Source organism: Protopterus annectens, chromosome 2.part1 (assembly GCF_019279795.1).
Source record: "Protopterus annectens isolate FY-2018-M chromosome 2.part1, PAN1.0, whole genome shotgun sequence".
Taxonomy (NCBI): domain Eukaryota; kingdom Metazoa; phylum Chordata; order Ceratodontiformes; family Protopteridae; genus Protopterus; species Protopterus annectens.
Window position 1 is genome coordinate 1,373,143,075 of NC_056729.1, and position 11,658 is coordinate 1,373,154,732.

Sequence of the window (11,658 nt, forward strand, 5' to 3'; positions counted from 1 at the left end):
TATTAACTTTTTAATTGAATTAGAGTAATATTTAAAACATGTTCCTGATTTTGTGTCTTTATTCCCGTATTATTGGTATTGTGCTGAACTTTTCAGCAAAGATGTTGGGAGTTAACAGTATCTGGTGTTCTGCCAGTATTTATAAAACTCCCTGTATGAGAAAACCATCCTCGAAGATCAGAAGCATCAGCTGTTCTTAAACTCCAAGGTATGCATTGAGATCAGTCACTCTGGGCTGATGATCTCACTAGTGTTTACCTTGCTTATGTTCATTACCAGCTTTATTCTAAAAGAGTCATATTACAGCCCTGTTCAGGTTAAACAGTCCAGTCAGGAAATTAATACATTTTTTCCTCCTCATTCATCAGCCACAGCTTTTGTGGAGCCCCACACAGTCGAGGATGATTAGGAGGCCCCTTGCAGCCATGAGTTTTGCAGGTACCTAAAGCTGGATATGTTAGTTTTAGTGGAGAGAATGCTCACCAGCATGGTTTAACCCAGGGGCACTGTCAGTGGTAAAATATTTTATGGAATTGTGAAAGCTGTTGCTTGATAAAACACTGTTACTATAACCAGTGAAATCTTTGAATTTTAAAGGAGATATAAGAATTCTTACCCACCTGGTTTATTAAATATGCAAGATTCATGTACTAGTTTTTGTTGTTTTAACAGACATGTTACAAAATATCAAAATAAAATAACTTGCAGAGGTTGGGGTCCCGCAGTCACCACAGGGTTTGATGGTGCCTAAAGCTGGCTATGTATAAGACACCATGGTATAATGCTGCTTCTGAAATATGACATACTCCAAAAAATAGATGTCTTTATAATGCAGTAATTTAAAGTTTTTTTCAGGTATGAATTCAGCCTGGGGCTATAAACTGTGGTCTTGTTTATAGAAAGACAAGAACAACAAGCAGAAAAAAAGTTGCCTTCAGCATGTGCTCAGTTCTGTGTTGCATCTTGAGTTATCTGACCTCAAACGGTCTGCCCATTTTCAGAGTAAATCATGCCAATCTATTTTCTTCTAAGTATTCCAAAACGTATTGCATCAGCAACTTTTCACTGATAGCAAACTTTCAAATAGATTAAATCAATTAACTGTGTACTGAAAATAAATAAACAAGCAGACAATGCCCTACAAGACAACAGGGAAGTACTGATATTGTCACTGCAGATGCACATACAATTTCTGAGTTCATGACATTGGGAATGCATAAAATCTTAAATCCCCAAACATGTATTCTACTTTTAAAACTTATGAGAATTTGTTTGTAAATGTCTGACATAGTCTTTTGTTTAGGGAACAGCAACATTAGATCATTAGCAAAATCAAATCAAAGCAAGATACGTATTTGCTGAAACTCTTGCAGCAATATCAGAGTTGTACTACACCAATTCAAAATCATAAAGACAGCAATTCAAAGTCAGTAGATGTTGTTTATTTTTCTTCTTCTGTATAGAACTGCCAACCCGGCACCCATCCTTCCTGAGAAAGCACACACACATGCACCAAGGGCCAATTTAGAATGTCCAATCCACCTGCTCCATGTCTTGGAAACCGGAGCACACAGAGAAAACCCACATGAACACAAGGAGGACTTGCAGGCTCTGCACAGAAGGCATCCCAGGTGAGAATCAAACCAGAACATTTCTTGCTGTGAGGTGACAATGCTCATTTTACTCATTAAAAACAACAAATTAAACAGTGGAGAGAAGATTATTGAGGCAGAATTTACTGTACATTATCACTATGCCTAAAAGGGTCTGGAACAATACCTCTCAACTGTCCAGATTTTTGCTCAATGCACAGATTGTTGCCTTGATTTTTGGTCTGCTCCTCATAAATTTTGTTTTTCTAGCAAAATCGCAGAGGTAACATTTGAGTCTCAGACTTCATATCCTTCAAAAAATGCATGTATGTCTAGAACACCGATGCTCTGCCTTTATGAGGCTAATATCCACATTTTTTTTTGTAGGGGTTGAGGAAAGAGAGAAAGAAGAAAAAGTAGTAGGAACACGTAACCTATAGAAAACCCCTAACATCATAACTTAAGGTCAGGACAGATCTTTAAAAGTAACAGCACTTAGAAAACAAACCGTAATTCAGGCGTTAATTAAGGATGAGCTCAGTTGTGCCAATACTTCTTTTGCTGTCGTGTACTATAACTACAGTTTGCTCAATGAAATGCACAAGCAATGATTTATATATTGTAGTTTGCCTCTCATCACCTGATCTTGCACATCACTCTCATAGAAACCCAAAATTGTGCAAGTGCAAACAAAAAATAAATGCTAAAGTCTCTGTTTATAAACCCCAGCAGCAGAGTATTCCATATCACAGGGATTTTTTTAGCAGATGATGTTCTAATAGTTACCAGATACAGCACAATTACACAAAATGACCAAACTGTATCGACATGGTACTTATGGTTTACAGACTGACTGCAAAATCACTTCTGGATAATAGCAAGACATGGAAAGCACATGTAAATTAGCAAAATGATGGGCGATTGTTAATTATTACTGTCTAATATCACACTGATACAATTGAAAATGCTAATGGGAGAACTTTTACACATTTCTGACAATAAAAATAGAAACACAAGAAGCAATACTCGAAACACTGGCTGTTTCTCACCTTTTGCTGTAAATTTCATGTGTGCCTCTGGGCTGTTTATAATATTACTCATTTGCTGATGGTTGCTCCCAGTCACAGCAATGCATGCTCGTGTTATCCTTTTAGGTAAACATATATTATCATGTAGGGACAAATTTAAAATCGTTCCATACAACCAGTCTACTTATTAGGCAAATATTTTAAGGCATTGTCTGCTAAAGCTTTTGCCAGTTTGTAGTTTCCGTTTGTCCTACACTTTGAAACATCTATAATTAAACAGGTCAGCTACACACGAACGTGCTATTTTATAACGATAGCTTGCTTTAAAGATGTGCAATCACACATCATTGTGTGTCTTTACACATTAGTGCATATTTATTTCCCGGCATAGTCTCTACTACATCTGCCACATGTTTAAAACTGCACGTCTATATGAGGGCAAGAAGCGCCATTTGAGTCCCGTAAGTTAAAAGAGGTTAGCTTTCAGTCAACATCGCCCCGATACAGCAAGCTTAACTAAACCGTACACATTTGACAGTTACATCCCACCACCCCCACTCAAATTGCCACATGCCAATCTAGACCAAGGGTGTAGCCAGGCACACGTTGTACTCTAAATATTACATTTTTGAAAAGTGTTAGAAACATTGGGGCTTTATCAAACCATATTACGTTTCTAACCATCTCAGTTAATGCCTCTAAAACATGTTTACGGAGGGGATTGCAAATCTAGAACAATATCTCTAACAGTTTTTACTGTACAGTTTAACAGGTTACATGCATTAAGTTTGGAGGTAAACAGCGTGAGTGATATGACCATTTTAAATGCCAAGTAGATAGAGGGCAGCAATAAACATCTGTGAGTACAAAATGGAATGCACTAGCTACACCTGTGCTCTAGACCTGTATTTCATAAACAAGGTAGGCATTACTAGCCAAATCTCCTGCCTACCTATGGTCGTTATCACAGTGATTGCAAAGTAAAAAGATCCAGCAAACTTCCACTGAACACCGGCTTTGTGAGGCTTAAGTTTCAGGACCACGAGCTCGAGTTCTTTATAGTTTTCTTCGCTTAGGTTGTATTTTGTCCTAAGTTTGATTTCCCTCTCTCCCATTTCCTTTTTGTCTAGCGTCTCATGCTTCGACTCCAATGCATCGAAGACTGCAGCGCCCACAAGCAAATAAGTAAATGTGCAAATAATTAGAGCAAGGGTTCGTACGTTTTGCCTCTTCATGATTTCGGAAAATGATGAAGTTGAAGTTGTTGTCCCAAGGCTGAACTCAAAGGTGCACAACTCACCAGGGTCATGGCTGTACACTGGCTCCAAAACTGAGAACTGCTCTCTGTCTTTTTGCAGGAGCTTTGTATAGATGAGCTGCCACAGATTTTCTGGGAGCTGTTCTTTCAGCACCACCTCCAGGATCCTTGCCAAATGAACTCAAATCCTGCAAAGCAATAATTCAGCACGCCATATATGGATAGTGACATTCAGGGCTTCAGGCGTCAAAAGCGGAGAAGCCTAAATTATATTGCAAACTGAGAATTATAATCACCCTATACATCTTACTCCAACAGAAGAAAAATAAACACACGCAAAAATTAAATACTGGACAAGCGCACGCACTAGATGTTATAACACAGATACAGCAGAACCATTGAGTTTATTTTTTCTTGCTGGAAGCTGTCTTGCCTTAGCATTTTCCAAGACAAGTACTAATCAGGAATTAAAACCATGTAAGTAGCGCGAGCGAGAGCGCGCGCGCGCACACACACACACACACACACACACACACACACACACGTGGCAGAATGACATCAAAGAAATAAATCTGTATTCCAGCATGTTAGTAAGCTACTTAAAAGTAATAGGACCATGTAGTTCAGAGAAAAAAAAGTTGAAGTTTTTTGTAGCAGCATGGACGCCTGCACGAGTTACAATCGCAGCGGTTTTTAATGGTACACCTTTTAGCGGTATTTTTGTAGGTGTTGCTTTATCAGTACCCTTAATTTTGAATTTGCAGCCGTACCTCTCAACTGTACAGATTTTCGCAGAATGCCCAGATTTCTGCCTCATATTTTTGGTGTGTTCCTCCTAAAATCTCCCCTTTCTGACAAATAGCTGAGGATTGAAGTGATTAAATAATGACAAAACATTTGAGTTTAAGACTCCACATCCTTCAGAAAATTCATGCTAATGTAAAACCAATTATTCTAGCAACGTTTTAAGTTTGTAAGAGCAATATTTAAAATATGTCCCTATTTGTTATCCTATAATTTTAGGCTTTGTCCAGATATCTTGCTGTAAGAGGTTGACATGTATGCTGATGCCCTAAATTCAGGTAAAAAAAAAACAATCTGGAGCTGCAAAAAGCATGCATAACATTTTATCTAAAAATAACACAAATTCAAGTGACTAAAGGTGCTAGTCACACAGGTGTTGCAAGAAGTATTCTTCGAGCTCAAGATGAGTGCCTCGTTTTCCGGATGGGACTGCTCTATCTATCAATCTATCTATATATATATATATATATATCTGTCTCTGTCTATCCGTTCATCCACCCTTTTATCTATCTAGCGGTCTATCTATATGTCTGTCTGTCTAGCTAATTAGCTAGCTATATGTCTACATATTTGTATATAATATATTTAGTGTGTGTGTGTGTGAGAGAGAGAGAGATAGCAGGGACAGTACTTAGATTAAGTGTTACAACCGAGACAGAACATGAGGTTTAAGAACAAATTACAAGTTCCTGGTTACATCCCTAGTAGCTATTCAGACGCTGTATTTAAGCCTAAAGCGTAGCCACCGTTTTTTATTAGTAACAGTAAAGTCATACTGTAGACAATGAGTGACAATACATGCTCTGCGTTCACGTACGCTGCAGCAGCAGTGATTTAAAAATATCGCAAGTCACCCCTAGTAATGGTGCGCTAGCAAATATCCTTACACTGTGACTTCTGCTTATGTTAAATACGTTTAGGTGTGAGCATCGTGTCCGGTGTAACAAAACCAACTAAACTATTACGGAAAGGACATGATTAAACACTGTTTCAGCAAAGGTACTGTGATGAATCCTCCTCTTTGTGTAACCTAGGTAAGGAGCGCTGGCTGGGCAGGGCAGAAGTAACCTACACCTTGGCATATTTATTCAAAATAAAGATGTTTGATTAAAGTAATAACGGCAAGAAAACGCGTTTTTGAGCTCTTATATAATCATGTTCCTGTATTGAGCCAAACCATTTTTCAGTGGGGGAACGGACATTCATATTGACAGATGGTATGCACAACACGCAATGGCTTACCAGTAGTCATAGGAGCTAGGGTTTCTCCTGTCCCTCTTTGGACAGTTGTGTCCTGAAAAAAGTGGCAAATGTCCCGAGATTTTAGGGCAAAAATATTTCAGAAGTTTTCTTCAATAGTTGCATAGAACAGTTATTTTGAATATGAAATGTTCAAATGTTACATGCAATGGCATAAGCAAAAAGCAAAACAGATTCTACAAGAATGAGCTTTTATTGTGGCAAAAAGTGAAAACATGTCCTTTGCACTGGCCATGGTGATGGCTTGTCCTGCAAAATCTCATATATTAATAACAAAATGTCCCACGTTTGAGATTTGAAAAAGTAGCAGGCCTGCAGAGGAAATAACTTCAATTTAATTGATTAAACTTGGTCAGATCAATAATCCCACTCCCGCCCTCACCAGTATACAGAAAATCCTACGTCAAGGACAAAAATGCGAATTTCCTTGCTTCCCGGTACTTTGCCTTTATAAATGTGGGATTAGTGACTCAGTTTGCTCAGCCTTTGAGCTCCTTTGTGCACTATTGCACAGCAGCACCCAGTGGCAGAATCTGGATATCAGGATTAAAGTCACGGAGTTGTCCCCCGCGGATAACAACGTACAGCACTGCGCATTCCACTCTCTTCTACATTCCTGTAGACAGATGCATCAAAGTGAGTCCTTCACGTCCTGTTGTGATGCGGAAACGCTAAACTTACTTGCAGATTTCCCATTGGTTTCTATTAACTGTATCTCGCACATCTGATTGCGTAAATAACTACGGGGTTATGGGGGGGGGGGGGGGGTAGTTTATGTTGGGGATGGCTTGTAAAATCACAAGTAAAACTCGGCTCAGGTCCAAAACAAATACAATTAAAGGCCAGCCCAGATCTAAAGCTCTGGGAAGTCTGTTTTGTTTGAAGTGGCAATCTTGTCATGAATGTTAACTAACTCTTACTGAATAAAGTTAATAAACCCCTGAACTCTGAAAACTCCGTTTTCTTCTTCTACAAAATTGAGGGAATGATTACAGTAAAATAATAAGAATTTCAAGAAACCAGAGAGGACACATAACTTGATATATGAAAAGGAGCTGTAAAGACAGAGCATGCAAACGGGTTCTGATAACTTTGCAGAAGCAGAGAGATTATTTAGGGAAAAAATAATGTACATTATCAGTATGCCTAAAAGGGTCTGGATAAATACCTCTCAACTGCCCATATTTTTGCTGAATGCCCAGATTGGTGCCTTGTATTTTGGTCTGCTCTTCATAACATGTGTTTTTCTGATAAAATCACAAAGAATACATTTGAGTTTCAGACTACATATCCTTCAAAAAATGCATGCTAACACAAATGCTTTTATTCTAGTAACTTTCCGAATTTATGAGAGCAATATTTAAAAGTTGTCCATATTTTGAGCCATTGTCCCCTATTACTTCAGGCTTTAATCAGATTTCTTGCCCTTAAAGATTGAGAGGTATGTGACTAGAACACCTATACTCTACCTTTAGGAGGCTAATATCTGAAATTTTTGTGGAGGGGGGGGTGAAAGCCAGTTTTGATAACTTGGCAGAAGTAGAGGCATGTAAGATATAGAAAGTAGGTTACTGAATGTATACCTCTCAAGTGTACCATATTATGCAGAAAGTTCCATATTTCTGAGACTTTTTAAAAGTCAACCATACTCCAGGTTTAGGGCGGCCACGGTGGTGCAGCGGTTAGCGTTGCTGCTTCACAGCAAGAGGTTCTCTGGTTCGATTCTCGGCTGGGGTGCCTTTTGTGGAGTCTGCATGTCCTCCCTGTGGTCGCGTGGGTTTTCTCCGGGTGCTCTGGTTTCCTCCCACATCCCAAAGCCATGCAATAGGTGGACTAGACACTCTAAATTGGCCCTAGGTGTGTGTGTGTGTGCGTGTGTGCCTTCTGTGGAAGGTTGGGCGCTGGGCTGGCAACTCGACACTGCAAAAAAATTCCACTGCCAATCATGAGCAGACAGATGATCTGCTGTGGCGACCCCTTACTGGGAAAAAACAGAAGAAGAACCTTACTCCAGGTTTCACATCAAAAAGGATTTTGTTACCTCTCAGTTGTCCAGATTTTCACAGAATGACTAGATTGTTTCCGCTTATTTTTGGTCTGGTCCTCATAATATTTGTGATTTTCTAACAAATCGATGAGGATTGGCTTCATTAAATAATGATAGTCATTTGAGTTTCAGACTTCATTTCCTTTAGAAAATACATGGTTGCACACAACTTTGTATTCTAGCAAATAAGTTTATAAGAGCAATATTTAAAATTTGTAATTTGCAAATTCTCTTCCCTCCAAATTATTTTTGGATTTGTCCATATTTCTTGGGCAAGGAGGTTAGTTAAGAGATATGTTACTCCTTAAATGTTAAGAATGTTGTTAATTGATATCCATGGTAAACAATACTTCATCACATTAATTATTCAAAAGACCATTGCAAAGCATAAAGTAACCCACTTTAGCCATCCTTGTCAATAAGCTCATAAGTCTTAGCCTTAATTCCCAAAATATGTAACAATACTTGTCATAAAATGGAAAAAAATTCATAATGTGGAACATTAACTAACAGCTTACTAACTTCTAAAAGGAAGCTAATGGAATTGTTAAAATGTTTTATTTTTTTACTTCTGAAGTATTCTTTAGATGAACTCATATGATATAGTATTAGTTACAATAAATGTCAGTTAAAAATTATAACTATACGGAACTGTGAGTAACATGGTCTTTGTAGTAGTCAAAATGAGGAACATTCCTCATGATAAGGTAGATTTGAGAAGTATGAGTAAGCTGTAGGTTTTCCACTTTGTATATGAGAGCTATACTGTGATGTACAGAAATTAAAAGAACAAAATAAGTGAAATAAGAAATTAGCATATTCTAACTCAGCATGTATATTAAAAAATGTTCTGAAATACATGTGATGTATTGCCTGTGTCTGCTTAGTTTACAAGCCATTAAACATGATATAGTACCAGTTCAGATACTTTACAATGTGGCCATCTGATTAATTAACTAGCACTAGGTAAGACTGCAATCCAAACTGTAGCTTGCTACAGATTTCCCACCATGCCTCAAGATTCTCACTACACCTTTCTAAACATACTGGAAAATATTAATATACAACCAAACACCCTAATACTGGGTGATTTCAACTACCCTGCCATTAACTGGGAAAACTACTCGTTCATAGATTCATAGGTTGGTACTAGGCTATCAGCCCTAGGGCCTATACAAGCCTAGCCATAACAATCCCCTGGCTATTTCTTCCCACACTATTTACTTCCCTGGACTGCTGTCTAGCAGGGCGACTCACGTGATCCCCAGGGTGCACCAACACCTTTGCCCAACAATTCTTGGAATTCATAAATTCCAATGCCCTGGATCAACTAATCCATAGTCCCACCAGGGGCTCCAATATCCTAGACCTGGTCATTACTAACATGGGAAATTGATGCTCCACACCTATGGTCACCCCCTTGTTGGTCAGGTCAGACCATAAGCTAATCACCCTTAACATCCACATCCCACCCCACCCCACAGTAAGGAAACCTCCATAAAAAACTTCTCCAATGCCAACTTCATGGTACTCAAGTCAGAAGCTACACCCATGTAAACGCGAGTCCTACACTAAGGCACTGTACGAGCACATCCATTCATGCATGAATAGTGCCATCCCAAATAGAACCAAGATGCTCTCCTCCAAAATAAGGAAGCCAATCTGGTGGTCCCCTGCCATAAACAAACTTTACAACAAAAGGAAAAAACTGTTGCAGAAAAGGGGAAAATCCCAGGATGCAAAATACTCCCTTACCAGCCTCAGTAAGAAGTTGAGATCCTAAAAAAGCTAGTTATGAAAATAAAATTGCCAAAGATTCCAAAGACAACCACAAGGTATTCTATAACTATGTCAAGAATCTAAATGGCAATGCTCAGATCTTCTCTGAGCTACAATAGAATGGCATTAAATATACTGATCCCAAGGATATTGCTAATATCCTGGCAGATCGATTCAGTGCCAACTTCACCCCTCTCTCACCCCCTAAATGGCCCATCTCAATACTGGAAGATTGCCAAATTCTGGTAATAACTGCCACACAGGTAAAAAACGCACTCTCCAAAGCTAAGAATACAGCATCCATGGGACCAGATGACATCCTGGGCTGTGTGCTACATGAACTACAAAATGAACTGGCACCTCATCTAAGTGTCATGTTTAATCATACCCTCACCTCAGGCTTCATGCCCACTGAGTGGCACACAGCTACAGTTATCCCACTCCACATAGGGAGATCCACCTTGGATCCCAGGAACTACTGCCCCATCAGAGTGACGAGGCTGATCTGCAAGGCCATGGAACGTATTATCATGGAACTTATCAACAAAGACATTGGCAACCTTAAAACACTGGACCCCACCCAGTTTGGGTTCGTGAAGGGCTGATCGTATCTCCTGAACCTTACTGACTTCTTCGAATCAGTCTCCAGAGCCGAGGGTAAGGCAGTCCACACAGCCTATCTGGACCTTGCCAAGGCCTTTGACACCATCTCTCACTCTGGAATCATAGATAAACTTACTAAGCTGGGCATTAATCTGTATATCACTCGATGGGTTGCCAACTGGCTTACTGAGAGAACCCACACTGTAAAAGTAGCAGACTCCAAATCCAGCTCTAGACAAGTGACAAGTGGAGTACCTCAGGGTTCAGTCCTGGGACCTCTGTTGTTTGGTATCTACTTCTCTGAAGTACAGGCCAACACTAAGGGACTCTGGCTAACAAAGTTTGCAGATGACTGCAAACTGGGAGCCATTAATGAATCCCCAAATGATGTGGATACTCTACAAAAGGACCTTATAGAAACAGATGCTTGGTGCCAGAGCCATGGGCTCAAGCTCAATGCCAAGAAATGTATAGTTATCCCCTTTGGGAAAAACATGTACCCATGAATTATCACATAGGTGGCAGTACACTAAACACCGAAAGAGTGATAAGAGACTTAGGGACACAGGTGGACAGTGGTCTCACCTTCAATAACCACATCTCCACAACAGTCAGAAAATCCTTCTATGTGGCACACCTCATCACTAAGGGCTTTCCATCCAGAAAAAAGGAGGTCATTGTCCCACTGTACTCATCCCTCATTAGACCCATTATAGAATACAATGCCCCATTTGGTATGTACCTCTCAAGACATCTGCAACAACTGGAAAGGCCGGAGAAATACCTCACTAAAAGAATCACAGACCTAAAGCAGATGCCCTATGCTGACCATCTTAAAACTCCAGCTATACTCTGTCACATATCGTCGACTCCGAGGTGATCTCTGCTTAACATACAAGGCCATGTCAAACCCAGAGCTGTTGGACATGCTACACTTAAAGAAATCCCAATCCCTCAGAGCCACACACTCCAGGGATCTAAATCTTGCCATCACAATAAACAAAACATGCTGGAGGGATAGGTTCCTGACCCAGAGACTCCCCAGACTCTGGAATAGACTGCCCATACACATCAAGCAAAGTGCCTCTTTGGCCCTCTTCAAAAGGAACCTTGATGATTGGATGGGAGAAAGGAAATTCACCCCAGGGATCACGTCAGTCCCCCTGCTAGACAGAGGTCCAGGGAAGTAAATAGTGTGGGAAGAAATAGCCAGGGAATTGTTATGGCTAGGCTTGTATAGGCCCTAGGGCCAATAGCCTAGTACCAACCTATGAACCTATAAATGAG

The 11,658-nt window shown here is 39.8% G+C and overlaps 1 protein-coding gene across 1 annotated transcript in view; it reads right to left on the reverse strand.

The window, feature by feature from the left end:
* KCNK3 (potassium two pore domain channel subfamily K member 3) overlaps positions 1-4,036 on the reverse strand; it is an 834,865-nt gene extending 830,829 nt beyond the window's left edge. The window contains exon 1 of the mRNA XM_044062836.1: positions 3,573-4,036. Coding sequence (XP_043918771.1) covers positions 3,573-3,855 — 283 coding nt within the window. The 5' untranslated portion in view covers positions 3,856-4,036. The remainder of the gene's footprint in view (positions 1-3,572) is intronic.
* Positions 4,037-11,658: the final 7,622 nt, after the last annotated feature.